The 19,457-nt window shown below is 38.5% G+C and overlaps 1 protein-coding gene across 2 annotated transcripts in view; it reads right to left on the bottom strand.

The window, feature by feature from the left end:
• Positions 1 to 5,889: 5,889 nt before the first annotated feature.
• faxcb (failed axon connections homolog, metaxin like GST domain containing b) overlaps positions 5,890 to 19,457 on the bottom strand; it is an 18,642-nt gene continuing 5,074 nt past the window's right edge. For both annotated transcript variants that reach the window (XM_017413267.3, XM_017413266.3), the window contains 5 exons: positions 18,574 to 18,709; positions 15,763 to 15,959; positions 12,175 to 12,392; positions 9,674 to 9,790; positions 5,890 to 7,626 (listed from right to left, as the gene is read on the bottom strand). In XM_017413267.3, coding sequence (XP_017268756.1) covers positions 7,304 to 7,626; positions 9,674 to 9,790; positions 12,175 to 12,392; positions 15,763 to 15,959; positions 18,574 to 18,709 — 991 coding nt within the window. In that variant the 3' untranslated portion in view covers positions 5,890 to 7,303. The remainder of the gene's footprint in view (positions 7,627 to 9,673; positions 9,791 to 12,174; positions 12,393 to 15,762; positions 15,960 to 18,573; positions 18,710 to 19,457) is intronic.

Genomic DNA, 19,457 nt, shown 5'->3' with positions numbered 1-19,457 from the left:
ATTTTAACTTCAATCTAATAAAACCTTAAGTTCTCCCTGATCTTAACTAAAAGCTTTTTAAAGACTAAATCTTGTCTGAAAAGTTGATGTGAATCCAGGTTTCCTCATCCACCCAAAACACTTCCCGGTGACAGTTCTTATATAAAATGTTTCATTCAAACGCTGAATTTAAACTTAAATCAGTCAGCTGTGTTGAGCTCAGTATATAAAGAGAAACTGCAGAGATACATATGAGCCAGTCTATTTGAAGCTTGAACTTTAAATGGACTGCCAAAATGTTTAAATATTTTAAATCTCTGGAGCACCCTGGCAAATGTTTTTTGAGTAAAGACTCTGTGTTGCTGTTATACATAGTTCAGTGTTTTGTAAAGATTTTAATGCTGACAACCCTACAGATGTACAACTCAAGTCCACAGAAGTTGGGGCATTGTGTAAAATGTAAATTAAAAATAGAATGCAATGATTTCCTAATCTCATAAACCCAGATTTTAATCACAATGGAAAATTGGGAAAACTTTGAATATCCCATCATCAACGGTTCATAATATCATCAAAAGATTTTGACAATTTGGAGAAATCTCTGAGCTCAAAGAACAGTAAACATGTTAACAGTCTGCCTCTCTGATTGTATAGGGGTGCATTAGTGCCTCTGTCATGGGCTGCTTACACTCCAGAAAGGCACCATCAAGGCAGAAAAACAAATATAGGTTTTACAAAAACAGATGCTTCCATCTAGACAAGATCTTATTCAACAAGACGATGCTAAACCACATACTGCATCCAACAGCAACATCTCATCTCATCTTCTCATCAGCTGAAAGCATTTAGTGCATCATGAAACAAACAAACAAACAAAAAATCCACCAAAAACCCAGGATTGTTGAACAGCTAGAATCCTCCATCAGACAAGAATGGGACAACATTCCCTCTAAAACCTCCAGCAGCTGCTCTCCTCAGTTCCTGATGTTTACAGACTGATGTTTAAAGAAGCGAGGATGCTTCACACAGAAACACGACCTGACCCATTTTTTTCTTAAGATGTGTTACGGCCATCAAATTCAAATTATCTTTTTTTTTTTTCCAAAAAAATGATATAATTTCTTAGTTTTAACATTTTGTGTACTGTGTAAAAAAAATGGGTTTGTGAGGTTTACAAATTATTGTCTTTTGTTTTTATTTACATTTTACACAACGTTCCCACTTCTTCTGACATTTTGCAACACTGACATGCATTCTGTTGGACGTTAAAGGTTTAAAACGATGAGAGACTTTCTGTTGTGTTGTCAAGAAACATGGGACTGTGTGAAAACAGAACAAAAATATTCATACATTAGAATGTACAAAAACACGAACAAAAACAGTGGCACAGCACAGATAATGGCGGGCTGGAAAACACATGGTCACACACACACACACACACACACACACACACACACACACACTGGCTTTTATCTTGTGAATGATGGGGCCAGCCAAAGTCATCTGGAAGCTTCCACATGCCAATGAATAAATAAAGCTGTAATTAGTAAAGAAAACAGCGCCACCTGTTGGTGTCCCACCCCTGTGAACTCACACTATTATCAGGAGCTGAGGGACACACCTGAGCCTGCAAAAAGCTGGAGCACACCAGTGTGTGTGTGTGTGTGTCTGAGTGTGTTTTCATCCAGACCACCCATGTAACCCGGTGTGTTGCAGTGCCTCTATTGGTAAAGAGGCTTTAGGAGCATATGTGTGGTTATTGTGAGAAATGCGCACATGCTCAGTTTGAGTCCGTGAACAGGTCCTACCTCATGCCCCGGGGCCCAACTGGCAGTGGTGGGCAGGTTCAGGGGCCTGAGCAGCTGGGCTGGGGGCTTTTTGATGGTGTTCTGTGCAGAAAGAGGGAGGGGGCAGTCTTCTATGGCCCAGGTCCCATCAGACCCAGTCAGTAGGAGGCAGATGGACAGGCCATAGTTGCTGCCAGAGGGCCACAGGGGCCACAAGGCCAAGAGAGGGGGCTAACTGAGCTCAAACAGGAAAATATGTACACACAAACACAGTAATACATCTGGTTACTCTGGTTCATGGATTTTCAGAAAGATATGGTGTTTATTTTGTATTACCCACCGCTAAGAGGTAAAGACGGCAATAGGTTTTTCCCTTTATCGGATTTTAATCAGTCTTTCAGGAAATAGTCATTGGGTGTACATCTACAACCGATTAACATTTGGAGCCAATCCAATTCAAGATGGCCACTACAGCTAGTTGACATGATCAACCACAAAGATGGCTACAACTCAGTCAGTTTTACAGATATTGAGCTAAAATCTGGTGTGGTAGTAGCCGAGAATCATTCATAACACATACTCTGAGCATGACATCTGGTCATTTTCCAACAAAATATTCCATTTTAAATGCTAACATAAAAGGCGGTGGGCGATACGCATTCCTTCAAAGACTGCTAGGTCTTTAATTTTGTTAGCAGTGGCAACAAGTAGTTTTACATGTCAAAACTTTGAACACAAACTAAATATGCCTAATTAGTTTTGTATTTTTTTTTTAAATGTTCTTATGATAGTGCAAATTAAAATTCAAGTTTACTTATATTGTTAAACTAAACTGTGGCGCTCCTACGACGTCCACGTTTGTACACGGGAGGAACATCCAAACGTGTAGGATGCATAAAGATGAGCCTTAAAGCAGCAAGGAGGCAGGACAAGAAGGACAGCAGGTGCTGGACTTAATTGGTATCTGAAAGCGGAAAAGTGTCCATGTCTTTACTGTACATCACTTCCCCAGTCATCGGGAGTTTTAAACCTGCTGCAAAAACAAACAAACCAAAAAAAGAAAAGAAGGGTTAAACCATCTCTGTAAAAAAAACCTGAGAGTGATGTGAAGGGAGTGTGTTAGTGTGTGGGACTGACGGGGTGCCGTGTGTTGGTGGTGTGGGAGGCAGCCACTGGCTCCAGCAGTCCAGAGAGCCACAGATGCTTCCCTGTTTGTGTTGACTCTCTGTAATTTGTTTGCTCTAATTTGTTTTGCCGTGCCAGGGGAGTTGGGATTTTAATTTTGCTCTGTGTGTGTTTACCCCTCTTTGTGGATCGCTGATCTGTTAAGCACAGAGAGGAGGAGGAGGAGGAGCAGAGACCGTCAGAGAGGAGCGTGGTGGGCTGTTCACAGGAGCCAAATTAAAAAAAAAAAAAGGAGCAGTGCAGATTGTTTTAAGCTCTGGCAGCCCCCGTCAGGCCCAAAGGCCTTGCTCGCAGCCTGCACCTGCTCCGTCCCCTGGGAGCCTGGTTCCTGAACCGTGGCCCTCGCTTCTCCTCCTCGGGCCCCGAGCCCAGCCACCACATCCCCTTCCACTTCTCCCCTTTTTTCTCTCCAGTGCAAATTCTTCTTCCGTCTATTCTCCATTCCTTCCTTCTCTCTTCCGTTCCTCTCTTCTTATGACCTTTTCATCTTTTTTTTTTTGCTCCTGGTTACTTCCATCTTTTCCCCTGCTGAACTTTATCTTCCCCCAAGTCGTCCACTTTCATCCTCTCCTCTGCTGCCGCCTCTCCTGCAGCAGCTGGCAGACTTTTAATCAGCTTTTCTGCACCTGAATGAAAACACAACCGTGCAGTACAATACAGTCCGAGATATGACAGTGTGGGATTGAAAAATACAACATCTGGCACAAGAAAGCCTCGTCATGACACCAGAGCTTCCTTCCTCCCCCAGGACTGATGATAGACACGCAGATTAAAATTGTCACAGCTATTCTTTATTGAAATCATCCAGTCGTTCATCTGTTTGTTTGATTTACGACTGCACAGCCACAGGTAGTTTGATCGGTCAGTCGGATTTACATACAGTATGGTACACACAGTATATACATACCTCCAACAATATTGGCCCCAAATAACAAGACTTCTAGTTTTATTATGGCTTGATTTGAATCGGGTCAATGGTACGGTTTGTGACGCTCGGAGCAGACGAGCTCCGGCTGGTGGAGGGTCAGGTTGAACGAGACTGTGATGAAAGGACAAACTTTCAAAGTATCTGAACCAAACTCGGCTCTTAGAGGAACTAAATCACCTGTTCAGCCATCAACCCTCGAGGTGTTAAATCTAATTTCACAGAGACAAGTTTTGGTTTTCCTGCGTAGCTTTAAAAATCCGACACTTTTACTTCAGAACAATGGAGATGAATGGAAATTTAGTTCATACTGAAAGCTGCTAAACATAGCAGTGCCATACAGTGGCGCCACCAGGGGGGGGGGGGGGCTGTGGGAGGGAAAGAGCACCCCACTGGTCCCCCCTGGTCCCCCCTGACCCAACAGGCTCCTCTTCCTGGGTCCTTCACTTTGCTTGGTGTGCCTTTTTAGTTTCCACTAGCTATTTGGGGATTGGTAGTAGCACAAAGACATGAAAAACAAACCTTGTTTTTGAATAATTTGTAGGTAAAAATAAAATAAATATTTAAAAATTACAATAAAAAACATAAAGCTACTCCTTGAAGAAAGACAACAGGGTTAAGGTCTGAACTATGGTTCAGAAAGCCAATGTCCTCATATCAGGATGCAGGTCTCACGAGGTTATAGGCATAATATTGTGTTATAAAGATAAATTCAGGTTGAGTAGTGACTGCTGTTCACAGATGGTGATATGAACTGTAAAATTCTAAGAAACAAAGCAAGCCTAAAGCAGCAGGCGATTCCATTCGAATAAACAATATTTGACAACAGAATAATAAAACTCCCAGATTTCTGTTATGTTTTAGGTTTTGGTGTGCCACCCTGAGATTAACAGAGGCTCCCATATGACTCCCTTTTTGAAAACTTTCTGGTGGTGCCCCTGTTATCATCTAATTTTGCTGATAACCAACAAATTTTTGTTTGTTTTTTTTCCCCCCAAATCCTGAGCAGCTTACAGTAATTTATTTACCAGTCATGGGATTATGCGGTGGTTTATTTGTTGCTGAGCTGTTAGTGTTCTGTTTCCTTTAATGAAAGAGCAAGCTGCTGCTTCAGGGAATGATGGTAATGCGGGCAGTGACTGATACAAAAGAGGCTATGTCGTGTAAAAACACACACATCGGACCGAATGATGCCAAAGGTGTCTGTTACATCACACACAGTCATCGATCGGGGTGCATTTTGTCCATTTTGAAGTGGGGTTCTCTGTGAAAGGTCTGAACAGTTAATACCACAGATAGCTCTTTGATTGACCCGTTTGGAGAAACAAAGTTTACATCCAACAGGACTGACAAGCAAATGGCTAGTCTGAACGGACCGAGAACCAAAGTGGATTTCTGCCGCCTTGAAAACAGCTCCAATCTCCCAAACTTTAGCTATCCGTGCAGACATTATCGCCTAAACCTTTTACACCACTGTCAGTTTCCCACGACACATTTATATCGAATTCTTTGGTTACTTGCAAATGCAAAAGAGCAGCAGCAGCAGCTAGCTGTAGCACTTCTGCTGCGTCCTGGAGTCAGTTCCAGCAGGGATTTCGTAATATTTCCTCCAATAATAACCATGCATTGTGAGATTTACAATGATGTGAAGGTTTAAACAATATGATCTATATGAACTGCTGTGCAATTTTAAAGAGTAGAGTTGTTTTCAGGCCACAGTGTTCCACTTGGGTTTTAGCTGCACTCAAGACTAGCTGTTAGCTCGTCGGTCCTGTCAGATGTAAACCCTATTTCACCAAACTGAGGCAATAACTGGTGAAATATTGTTTCATGTAATAGCCAAAGTAAAAATCCATTCATCTCTACTGAAGGACTCGATACCTCCAGCTGTAAGAAATGTGTCATCAGCATATTCCCACAATAAATATGTAATATCCACTCTATAATTATTTTTACAGCCACCTCATTTCCATTTCAGTACAGTGACAGCTCTCCAGATAGTTTTGGTTCACGTTTTCACTCAGTTTTTTTTTTTTTTTTTTTTTTGAAATCTAACAATCAGCTACTCTTGTTTTGTTATTCTGACTACAAAGACGTTTTCTTGAACAGCCTCAGTGGCGACGTTCACACACAGTAACATTCACACACACACACCGTCCACACAGGCAGAAGAGTCTCCTCGCAGCATCATGTCAGGAGGCCTGCTTTATGTCTGAGTTTCCATCTCATTTAGCCTGATCTGTGCCTTCACTCTGCTTTTCACAGAAGGTGAAAAATAAACCTGAACTAGTGCAAAGTAACACCTCTCTTCGAGAGCAATAGGAAAACAAGGATTAACAAAAATATACGTCTGGCACAAAAAACTCATAAAAAATAATCATATGGCACAGATTATAAATTATATCAGAACAAAAACAGTGAGAAATCTTTAAATATTCTGAGCTATAAGGCTGATTTCTTGCTGCGCTCAACTGCAGTATGCAATTATTTATGTACTACCATAAATAAAAAAATAAATGAATAAAAATCTGACTGTATAACAGGTCACCTCTGACTGGTTATTGTTATGGAGGAATGAAGCAGAAACATTTTACAGCTTCAAATAAAAAAGCTTCTTGTTACAGAATCAGGACATCATGCTGACATCTGTCTCCATCTAGTGGTGGAAGGTAAGAACTGCACCTCTAAAATAGCACCACAGGGATGCTGAAATGATGAAAAACTCTTGTCTCAAGTAAAAGCAGATAATTAAGTAGTAAATAAATAAATAAATGATAACCGGTAAATAAAACAGGCACAAAACTGCTCTTCGTTTCTTCATTCAACAAACCAACAGGTGAATTTGACTTGTAGAGCCGTAAATGATTGAGTCCTTCATCCCCGTTTGACACAAATTTCCTCCACATCCAGCAGCGTACAGGAAACAACACAAGGATCGATGTAGGAGATGAAGTGGCACTCCATGTCATCTTTGTTTACTATTCAGCATTACGGATGATAAACAGCGGAGACGCAGCAGCTGTTCCTTTTGAACCACGTGATCAATCTCCACCTGTTTGAATGGATTTATGAGTTATGACACACGGCAGAGTGGTGATTAGTTGCATCATTTCATAGCAAGTGAAGTGCCACCTGTCCTGTCTGCAACGCTGCTTCTTCGCTGTGTTTTTTACAGGACCAGATGATCAGTTTGAGTAACTTCACGACAACTTCTGTATCTGAGACAAATAAGGCAAAGAGGAACCGCCAGGTGGACAGTTTTGATGATACAGGAGGGGACAAACCGTACAGTAAGTTTAATATTATGAAGTCCAGTTTGTATCCTCTGCATATAAACACCCAGTCTGTATGTTGGGAAGCTGTAACATGCTGGGTTTGGTAACTGGAGGAGCTGGAAAAGTTCCTCCAGATGTGCGAATTGTTGTCATCAAACCTCTAAGTCCGGCATCAGCTCCTCTTTAAGGTGAATGTCATTTTCTGAGCCCGTGCCCACGTCCGAGTCAAAGAGCGAGTGGTCGGAGTCCGGCGTGGGGGTGTGCGTGTGTCTGGCTGAGTTGTTGCTGCTGTCGCTGTCGTCCAGAGTGTCAGTCCTGGAGAAGAGGTCAAAGTCCAGCAGTCCCGCAGGGGTCCCAGTGCTGCTGCTGCTCTCACTGTCTCCGTCATAATAAAGATCGTCCACCTCCACAAACCACTCGGGCCAGAATCTCCTCCGCATCCGCTCACAGAACATGGCCAGATTGATCAGCTCTCCTGTGGAGACATCAGCCACAGGAAGTTTATACATGTAGGAACTTTTAAAGAGTCAGTTAAAACCAGGGAAGAATCAGATGTAAGTTCTGTTTATGAGCTTTGTCTTTTTCACAAGAACACTTTGATCTTAAATTATGTTTTAAAATGCAGACTTTTGTCATTACAACTCAACTAGAAAACTGCTGCCAAAAAAAAGATCAGAGACTCTTCTAAGGACACTGCAAGCTGCTACAATATTAGAGTATCAATGGTTTGATGTAAAACATTACTGCCATCTAGTGGCAAAACATGAAATTCTAACTTTAATAGTAACTGAATCCAACGCTTACAGTATAACCTACAGCCGAATTACTACAATTTTACAATACTGAAAAAACAAAAAAACAAAAAACTGTTACAGGGTTTATTTGCTTTTACTTCAATACATAAATTCAAGTACTGCTGGTGCTTGAATAATGATTTTTAATTATAGTTATTTATAGATTTAATTTTGATGTAATGTGTGACCACAGGGGAATGTGTTGACAGTCAGTTATTTCATGTTCTCAGGACATGATTTACTTAAATGTATGTATTGTCAGATATTGATATTTTAAAGTTCAAGATTGAAATCCTAATTTAATACTTATTAATATAATCAAATTAATAATCAGTGTCGCCTAAAACACCAGAGAGCCAGAAGACTGTTTAAAAAATGTGATTTTCTTGACACAAAAATATAAAATAAACACCAGCTACGTTTAGTTGTATTTCTGAAGAAAACACCCTCATCGTGCAGAAGATGACTTCTATGTCAAAAACAAAAAAGGAACTTAGGAGCCTGACGTTACCAGTCCAGTTTTTCCCCCTAACACATTGTGGAGTGAGACATGTCTGCCATATGTTGCCACCTGGGAGGCGAGTGCTCAAATGTTAATGTGCAGAGAAGTGTGCAACTTCCTGCTGACAGGCAGCGTTTGGACATCAGAATGAGCTTGGATGGTATAGTTGGCACACGGACGTACTATGTGTTTACTCTCTTTGAGAAGAAATACATTTTTGTAGCCGATACAAGAAGACAAAGAAGGGTGACACTTTGTCATCAACTTACCACATCTTTAGCTCACATTAAAGAAAGGGCACCAGATCAGTTTACTGATAAATAACTGATTGATTAACCCTGATAGGAATTCAGTCATTAGATGACTCAATCCATTCACCCTTATGATTCATCAGCTCTCAACAGCTGAAGTGGAATCTGTTAATTACAGGTAGCGTTTATTATTTATTTTATTTAATAAATAAATGTCTGAATGTTACAGCCTTGTCCTTTCTGTATATCTCCAACTACAGAGTTGATCAGAAAGAGAAGCTAGTTAAAAACGTATCCAAACATCTCTACAGTGGGGAAGAGATTCTAGCTCTAAGTAAGTTAACACTAACGGGCTGATGTTACCTAGTTAGTTAGTTGAGTTATAATGAACCTGCAGTAGAGTTTTTCTTTCACCAACATACATGCTGACTCTTGTAGCTTGTTGCAAATGTTTGTTTATCTTTGGTAGACAAGCTGTAACTGTCTGGGGGATGTTTTGCCGCCAAAAGCAACTACCTCTTTATTTTTAATGAGGGAAAAGGTTTGGAGCTGACAGCTTGCTGCAACAGGTGAGGGAGAAGGAGAGTGTAGCTCTGTACTTAGGAAACAAAAAACCTGCACTGATTCTGACATCTCAACTAAAAAGCACTGAAACTGCAATGAAAAATGTAGTGGTTTTTGACACCTTTTCTTTTCAAAATCATGCAATACCCTGATACTGAAAACCAGCCCAGCCTGAAACTGACCTTCTTAATTTTCTTTAAATTGGTGTTTTTGATTTATCAGGGGTGTATGTTGATAAAAAATTAACTTAAACTAAAGCTGTGGTAAAAAAAAAAGAGGTTTCGGAACATATTTGTTCTTGGAGCAAGTACTGTATATCTATCACAGTTCACACCACAAACAACAGCGGAGTTAATCTGAAAAATGTTTTACAAGCAGCCACTTATGCGTGAGAGCCGAACAGATGCTGACCTTTGATGAGCTGCTCCGGTCGTGTCCCAGGTAGAGTCCACATGGCCTGAGCTAGATGCCCAAACACCGTGGCATCTAATGTTGACATCTTGGAGCCCATGAAGTATTTCTTATCACCTGCAGTGAAGAAAACAGAGAGAATCTGATGAGACATTCTGCAGCATCCAGAGGAAGTAACAACAGCTAACAGGCACATAAGAGTTAACACATCTTTTTTACTTTGTTGTTCAATTTGTTCAAATAATTACATCAGCTGGTCATTTAATAAATATCTAATATGGGAATGTGTATAGATTTATCTAATTATTTTACTTTTCAACATCTTACCCACTACAGTAGCTAACTGAACCCTACTGGAACTATAGCCCAGTCTTTTATGCACATTTTTTTGATTTGTTATATATTTTTAAAGGTGTTAGTTTGTGTACCTTTACAGAACTCATTTCATTGTAAATTAATTTCCTCTTCAGGCTGGAGAAGCAACAACAACAGATTTCAGACGAGAGCTGGCTCCTTCTCAGCCATATGCTTGTTGAGTGATGTGAAGCTTTCACTCTTTCCATTTTACAGCTTGAAGTTGTTCGTTAAAATGGCACAAACAGATCAATACAAAGCTCTTTTGTTTCCTCACCTGACCCTTACATCTCAGCACTTTTATATTGTGTTGATGTTGCTGGTGTCTAGAACGTCACACAGTTGATTCATGCATTTCTGTGAGTGAACACAGCCCAAAGGCAAACAGGAGGACAGTTTTATGTTTGTACTGGTGTGTATGAAAACAACACACTGAACAATAAATCTTTGGTTTGCTGTCAGTGAGGAACATACAGCGAATCTGCTGTACAAAACAATTAGGCAGAGTGTATTAGTCATAAATACTAGGCCTCATTAGCTGGAATCATTTTTCACTTTGATCATAAAGGATTGACAATAATACTGTCAATAAACTGGCCTAATGCAGGCAGATAACAGGGGAATAAAAGTAGGTCCTTATTTTGGTACATGGTTTGACACGGGTTTGTTACAACAGTAAAAAAAAAACAGACAATAACTCCCTCAGAACCAGAAACAGAAAGCAAGCAAGTCAAGCACAGCAAGGTAGAATTTGACAACTAATAACTTCACTATAAAAAAAATAAAAAAATAAAACCATCCTATGATACGGTCTTTCTCATCCAATCTGGACTGTAAAGGTGTCTGATAGGTCATGTTCAAATAAAAGTTTGACAAACTCCAGAAAGGTGTCTCTCTCTTGGGTTAAGTAAATATTACAAGACAAAGCAAAAAGCAGGAGGGGTTGAGTGAAATGATGTGACCTCGACTGAACGCAAAATAAAGACCAACACAGAACTGAGAATCAATTTCCAATGTGAAAAAACAAAATAAATAAAATAATAAACACTGAGTGCTAATAAATATATACATAAATAAATACACAAATGGCCTGCCATAGAGTAATTCAATGATTAATGATTGATTTTAATTTTGATTTTTTTCTAATGTTTCACCTAAGCATGTTTGAAATTACAGTGGGAAAAGGAGTTTACATTTAAAAATGTTAACATTCATCCCAAGATAAACAGAAACAAATTAAGTAATAAGGAAGTATTAAAATAAATGCACTTTTAGCTATTTTCTTTTAGAAAGATTGTGTAAATTGTTTGAATGCTAATCTTTGCAAGTTACAGTTTAGCTAATTAAAATTAAAAAGCTTAAGCTGCTGTTTATTTAAAACATTTCTGACCTAATGTCAGGATATCAATTTAGGAGTGGGTCATTGCTGAACCACGTTTCCCTTACACCACCTGTATTTTGGTGCTTTTGTAGGATTATTTTGGTGTTCATTTGTGTCCTCTGTGTTCAGAGCAGAAGAATAAAAACAAGTTTGTTATTAGGACCCCTCACCACCACAAACACAATAGTTTTAAATTATTAGAAAAGATTGGACTAACTCAGGGTTAAATGTTTGAGTTTAACCATTATATTTCATATCTTTTATAAAATAGCTGTTTTTCTATTCTGTAAGTTAAACAGAACATTGAAAAGGGTTGATTATTGATTTTTTTTCTATGACACTACTTTCAAGCATATGGACGACGTTTTTTTTTAATAATTATTGTGAAATTACTCTGTGGTCTCTGCCTTTAATGACAGTAAGAAGCAGACCTGCTTTAAATATTGATCTGTCTTCATCCTGTTGACGCTGATGTTAGGATGTGGAACATTGTGTAGGTTTGTCCTTCTACAGTGAAGGTGTGTTTTGCTGGCAGTGTTGCTCCAGAATACTTTCTTTGTGACTTTTGAATATAAATATTATTGTAAATTATGACCTGTAATCTGGTGGATTGCACATAATTTACAGTATTCTATATCTACAGTACAGATGGCAAACATTATATAAAAACAAGGAAAATATTGGAGTAATTTGAAGACTTCATGTCTCTACTGGATGAGCTTGCCTTGAATTTGGAGAGGCAGTGAGCCCAAAGACTTATTCCTACCTAGCAGAGTGGCCAGCGTCCTCATGTCCTTCTCCATCAGCTTGTAGACTTCCTCCTTGGAGAAGCGTCCGATGCCGTGGCCGTACATCTCCCTGCGCACCATGCCACCATTCAGGTGGCTCAGCACCCACTTTAGTGTGTCGCTCAAAGGCCCGTCCATCGCCAGCAGCTTCTGGGTTTCCTCAACATTGTCCACCCACTGGCAGTAGGCTATTGTCCTGAAGGAAGAGCAACATGTTAATATTTCCTAGTGGGTGAGACCAAAGAACAGGTATAGCACACAGAGCATTGTTACTGTCTGCCACCATTAAACGGGGTGATCATGTAATCATCTGTCTGTGTGTACATGTGTGGACGGATTATAATGAAACTCCTAACCTCTCTACAACTGATTAACTTTTGGAGTCAGCCCAATTCAAGATGGTCTCCACAGCTAACTGACCCTAGAAAACACAAAAATACTATAAACATGTCAGTTCACAGATATTGAGCTAAAATTCCTCAACACAAAGTGCTAACAGATTGTGCAACATTTTTGTTTCAAACTTTGGCATACAAGGCAGCACGTCTTCAAGGAATACTACCTTTATTTTCACTGAAACTGAGTAGCTGTAGCTTCAAAACTTTAAAGTTAAAGTCCCCATTACAAGAAGGTACTTAAATTTAAATCAAAACTGTAAAAAAAAAACTTAAATGAAATAAAACTGATTACCTCTGAAGAAATTCATAAACTTTACTGAAAACTGCATGCCCATTAAACAGTTTAAAAACCTAAATATATTAGAATTAAAACCTAAAACATAAATGTCTTACTATTGTAATCTAAATACCTAAATCATCCTACAATCAAAACTCAAATGTACAAGCTGTAATACAACATTTAATAGAACCGTCACTTTACTTCCAAACACAACATCATTACTGAAAAGCTAGCCTGCCTTTAAAACACAAAAAAATAAATTGTATACTGTATCAACAACAGCTCAAATCAAGTGTGTTTTGTGAAGTACAGCTTTAAATAATACCTTTCCAGAGTGCTAATGCACTTTAATAACACTGACAGTGCCTCAGCCTGTGTGCTTACATAAATCTGAACTGAAACATGAGCTATTCATCAACAACAGGATGGAGACAGAGTGCTGAATAACAAATGATACAATGTTGGTATGATAGGAAAAAATCCTCTATAACCTAAGAAGGGTGTGTATGCAAGTGGTTTAAAAGTGTGTGAACAGCACGACATAAATGTGATTAATTTACTATTTACAATAAGGATCATTTCTATACAAAATGTTTTGTAAGAAAGTACAGTAATTATTGTAAACCAGAGATATATTGTCACCCCACAGAAAACAGCCAAACATTATGTTTAATAAGAAGCTTATACACCAAGCAAAACTTTACGTGTACTAATAAATCAACACAAGTGCCTCACCTCTGCTTTCCCTGTCATTGTCAATCAGTTACACAGTTATACAGTTTCTGCTACACTCAAGAATGGTTAAAAAAACAGGTGAACCTTCTCCTTATCTGATTAGTTCCTTAAATAAAATACAACTTAAGGGAGAAACGTGGACTTGTCCTCAGTTAGGAGTCAATAAACAAATAAAAAACAAAAACACACTGGCAGTATTTGTCTTAAAGCAGCTATTTAGCATACACAAACATACAGGCCTGTCTCAGTCTCACTATCCCCCTCATTTTAACTTTTGTTACTTTATTTAAACATCTACATGTTTGTGACTATTACAGATTCAAGGATGGCTGCTTTTCATGACTTTATTTCATTAACGAATTGAATAACAAGATATTTGATACACTGGTTGTCATGTGAGATCCACTGATGTTTTTTCGACCAAGCTTCCTGTTTGGGATGAAGTTGGTGTACGCTTCTTAACACAGGCACTCTCTGATACTGACTCACATCGTGGTGAGATCTTCCTCTCAGTTCGTCTGAAAGCTCTGAAGGCTTGAGTCATACTTCTTCTGGCAACCCATAACCTGTGATAGGACTGTAAAAACAAGCTACAGTCCTTTGAGTCACTGTATAGGATTTATCACTTAATAAAATATTGGATTAAAAAATCTTACATCTAAAAGTACAAGCTGTCCATTGGCTACACATACGTACTAGTTATTATTTTATATTCTATGCAGATGGACTATGATTTGTCACCAAATTTTAAAAAAATGTGACACAGCTATTTTACTGAGGCTTAAACTATGCCTTTTAAGCGTGAGGACACTTTGAGTGTCTGGTTGGTACTATCAACACAATGCAAATCGTATTCAAAGGTTCATCAATCTAATCTCTTTCATACGCTCTTCATTTCTGGTTTCAAAAAAAGACAAGAAAGTGACAAACAAACGGCAAGCTTAAACCTTCAAAACAGTAGTCCACAAACCGATGGGTGAAAATGCTTTTAAAGAGATTTGCATCATCAGTAATGGCAGCTGGCAGATCATTTCCTCAACCTGTTTATTTTAGAGCAGTAGGGCAGCAGTGTGTGTGTGATAGAACTGTAATAAAGCACTGATACTTGCCTGCATCTTGCCATATAAAGAGCAACCAGCTGCCACAGTGCCCTTCATAAATAATTCAGTCAATACGTCTAAATGTGGGTCTAAATATGGCAGGATGGGTGGTGTAGCAGAGAAAGGAGAGAAGGAAGGAGTAAAACAGACTGTAGGCAACATGAATGACCTCTGCTACTTTAATTAAATGTAATGAAATTTATGTTTCTCTTTTCACAAGTACACATGAAAAAAGAGGTAGCCTTTGTCCTGTTTTCTATTTTGTTTGTTTTATTTTAAGAGTATGACCTAAGAAATAGCTTTAACCCTTGTCCTGAGGTTATTAAATGTAGGACAATAGGCCACGTGGCACAGGATCAGCTGGAGTTAGATCTCTGGATGACAAGGGGGTGGATGGTGGAAGATGGATGGAGCTTTTAAGTAATGGAAAACACTCTGAGCCTCTCTGGGAGGAGGGGTGAAAACAATTTCCTTCCAGCAGCAGCAGTAGCAGCGTGTCTCAGTGATAACGGAGCGACTCACCATGGCGTGCGTCAAAGCAGGGATAGTGAGGACAGAGTCCACTCAGGACACCAACTTAAATAAACCTGAGAATAAATCCACCACCGAGTTCAATGCCAATAAAACCCATTATGCAGTTTAAAATAAAAAAATCCAATAAAATGTTTTTTCTTTCCGAATGTACAACTCTTTACCTTTTTCTCATGTAATTCATTTTGGTAGTTTTTATAACTATAAGCAAAAACAACCTTTTTAGGCTGTTTTTTTTTCTGTCACACAAGTATAAGTGGCTCCAGATATTGTTTATATTAGACATTGATGTTAAGTATATATTTAAATATAAATGCCAACATTCAGTATAGGCTTGAATAACTGAGTCAGCAAAAAAAAAAAAAAACAACATCAAATTATATTTAAACACAAAAAAACCCTATTCTGACTTTCAAATAATCTAACTGGGGTTTAAGTTCCTGTAATGATACAGGTTAAAATGCGTCTGAAGATAACTTAAATTAGTATAAAACTCTGAGACTGTACGTGCAAACCTCTTACCAGTATAGATGTTCCTCGACCATTTTAGTGACTGCTCGGGACACGGCTATTTCCTGTGGGGTGAGGTTCTTGTTCAGGTTCACCCCCAGCTTCTCCTCCAGAAAATCCACAATGAACTCGGACCCTGACACCTGCTGATGATTGTACTCGATCCACGGCATCTTCCCCTGCGGTGACAGCCTCCCATCAAAGTAGTTCTGCGGAGGGAAAAACTGCCCTGTCAGATCATCAACTTATTATGGATTTTCAAAACAAATGAGCTACAGTACACTGATTTGCTAAAATTATCTTTTAAAACAAAATTTCCACCTTTTGCTGTTTACTGTAGTGGTTCTTGGTCTTAAGTCACACCAGCAACACCAAAATCTGAACTGTATGCATATCTAGTTAAGTTTTTCATGATAGGTTCATATTTGTGTTCATATATACTCTTTTTTTTCTTTCCTAAATGTACATGTACCAAGAAACATGTTAACATTTACATTTTATATGCAAAAGTTCTTGTTTAATAAATGTACAGGATCAGACATAAGTTTAAACACAGCAGCCAAATAAGCACTGTTTGTCAAACATTCCCCTTTTAAGTGCGTCCTTGACACTTCTGAGGTGTGTTTGGTTGGTCTCTTCTTTGAGACTGTAGAATCGCTGCAGTGCAACATGGTGCTCTAAGAGCAGAGAAAACCCAGTGCCGTGTGTAGTTAATAACCAATCCTTCTAATCCAAGGAGTTCCAGTTTTGTAAAAACATCTATCCATGTTCCGCTTCGTACTGTTCATGGTTGACAGAAGCTGGTCAGCAGCGGTCAGCAGGTGAGACACAGGGTACATCCTGAACAGATCACCAGTCCATTACAGACCATCCACACAAACACAACACACACTCACACCTACCAGAGTAGTGTGATGAGCAAACTCCACACAGCTGGATTTTGAATCCAGGGCTTTTTTTTTTGTCGCGTAACTAAAAACAGAGATACAGCTATGTAGTTTTTCTGCCATCAAAATATCTCTCAAACATGGTTGCATGGAGATATCTGCCTGCATCCACACAGTGAAGGATTATGGGTATTTACCTAAAGCAGATGGACTTTAATTCAGTTCTCCAAAATTGTGAAGGTGAATAGCTTTGAGACATGACACTAAAAACTGCAACCAGTGAATATTAGACAGTTAGTGTGAGAAGGCCGAAACAAAACAAAACAAACAAACGAACAAAACACAGACAACAGAAATAAAAAGATAATATGTGTGCCTTTCTATTAAAACAAAACTACCAAGAAAGCTCTCACATATCAGGCAAGGATGGCACTGAACAAAAGAATCAAAAATGAGCTGCACAGATCCAAATCACAGGACAACTTTAAGTCAAAAAATTCCTCAAAGATAGTCTCTGTTGAAAAAAAAACACTGCTTGAAGAAAAAAAAAAACACTGCTTGAAGAAAAAAAAAACACTGCTTGAAGAAAAAAAAAAACACTGCTTGAAGAAAAAAAAAACACTGCTTGAAGAAAAAAAAAACAAAAGGAAGAAAAATAAATCTAACTTGAGATTCAGAAAAAGAAATCTTGAAGACTCCCAAAACATATGCAAAGAGAGGTACTTTGGTTATTTGAGACAAACTGCTCATCTTGAAAAAAGCAGAATGTTGCATAATCCCATTACTGAATAAAAATGACCCCAAATAAAACTTTTTCTCTGACACCAAAACCTTTTGAATCTGGGTCTCAGAGTGGAAAATTTTGGAAACTTGTGACATCATTTCAAGGGAAACCCGGATAGCAGAGGGCTGTTTGTTCTACTCAGCCTTTTTAAGATGCAGCAGCAACCTAACCTCACTGTTGTATTCACCAATTTGGATGTAACTGTTTTCCTGCTTGAGACTGAAGTGGAAACTACAGCGGCTTCAACGAGCACAACATTCACATTCAATCGTGTAACTTTTTCACAATCAACATCGGAAAATCTATAACGTTTCCAGGAGATCATTCACATGTAAACAGGTTCTAAAAGACTTGTGACGTCAATCAGAGTTAAAGGAATGATTATGGTAAATACAGACAAACATTTAAAGAGAAACTCATTCAAATCTTTGAATTGAACTGAAACTGTAACAAAGGTTCAGGTTTTAGCAATAAACCACCACTGTCAAGACCACAAAAGCAACAATTGGGTGGTTTAAAGGGACAGGTTTAATCTTTAATCCCTTCAAATCTCTCACTGTTTTTGTAGGCAATAGATATAGGTGAACATTGTTTTTCACTGAATCAAAGAGCATTTGCTTGAAAATGCTCTTTGATTCAGTGAAAAACTGAATCAAAGGTCTAGTTTTTCAAGCAAACTAGACCTTTAAAAAATAATAAATTAAAACTTAAGCACATTAAACGCTTTAGCATTTTTTTAGTCCAAATGTTTAAATAAAATGGATTTAGATTTTTTTTAAATCAAATTCATCAGGCCGACGTTGATGAATGAATAACCAAGAGGCTGCAGGAGAGTTGTGTCAGTTTTATTCTCTTGTTTAGATTACTATTAGTGTTATTTGTACCTGATTGATCACTCTTTTGTGAAGGCTTTGTATTAGCTGGTTTACAAAGATCTTAGCTTCCTAACAGTGTGCCACGTCTGTCACCCACTTGTATGCAGCACAGTTGTGCAAAAAGCAGTCAACAGATTCTAAATTTATAACTCACAAATAACAGATTAATATTTAATACATTACCATCTAAAAGCCAAGTGTACTACAGAAGCAAAGGGTTTATCAGAAGGCATGCCAAAGCCCCAGTCATGAGCCTTTTAGCTCTCCTCTCTGTCACCTGATAAGGCAGATCCACCATGCGCAGGTACGTCTCTATTTTGAGGCAGAAGGGGGAGAGGCTCGGGATGCCGTTCTTTGGTCTGGAGAACTGATGGAGGATGATGGCATCTTGAGAGTCCAGCTCCTGTTCCTTCCTACACAGGGGGCACAAACGGAACAAAGCAAATCTTTATTTTTTATATTTAACCCAGCCTTAATAAAGATGACACTTGGAAAGCAAGATTTGCTTGAGAAGAACTATTCAGTCAGAATCTGACTTCAAAAATGCCAAACAGTAAGAACAGAAGCACTACTTAGCTTGCAGGAGTCACCAACAAAATTTACACTATAATATTATAATATCATTACATCAGTTAGGACTTTTACATATTGACTAAAAAGACAAAACAGTGTCGCTAGAAGAAATAAAGACAGAGAACAACTATGGCTTCAGAGAGATGGGGACAGTTAAAGAGGGACAGTCAGTGTTAGTTATAAAAACATAAAGATAAAAGGACTGTTGTTGTTGCTAACAATGTGTTAGGTAGCTCTGAGAACAAAGAACAGCTTTTATTCAGGGTACACCAGTGAAAAAGATTTAAACTTTAAAAATCAGCACACGGACAGGAGGACATTTAACCCTCTCAAGGCAGACGTTGCAGATTTGCAACAGCGAATTGCATATACCTAATTACTCCACATTCATATTTTATGAGCCTTATTTTACTCAGATGATAATTTCCCCAAATATCTGATTTTTCCTGTTACTAAAACTTAATTTGACCCTGAGAGGGTTAATGATAATACCATGCAGGGACAGCTTTGTGTGTGTGTGTGTGTGTGTATGTATGTATGTATATATATATATATATATATATATATATATATATATATATATATATA

The sequence above is a fragment of the Kryptolebias marmoratus genome, linkage group LG16 (assembly GCF_001649575.2).
Source record: "Kryptolebias marmoratus isolate JLee-2015 linkage group LG16, ASM164957v2, whole genome shotgun sequence".
Lineage (NCBI taxonomy): Eukaryota > Metazoa > Chordata > Actinopteri > Cyprinodontiformes > Rivulidae > Kryptolebias > Kryptolebias marmoratus.
This window is presented reverse-complemented; position numbering and strand designations above follow the sequence as displayed.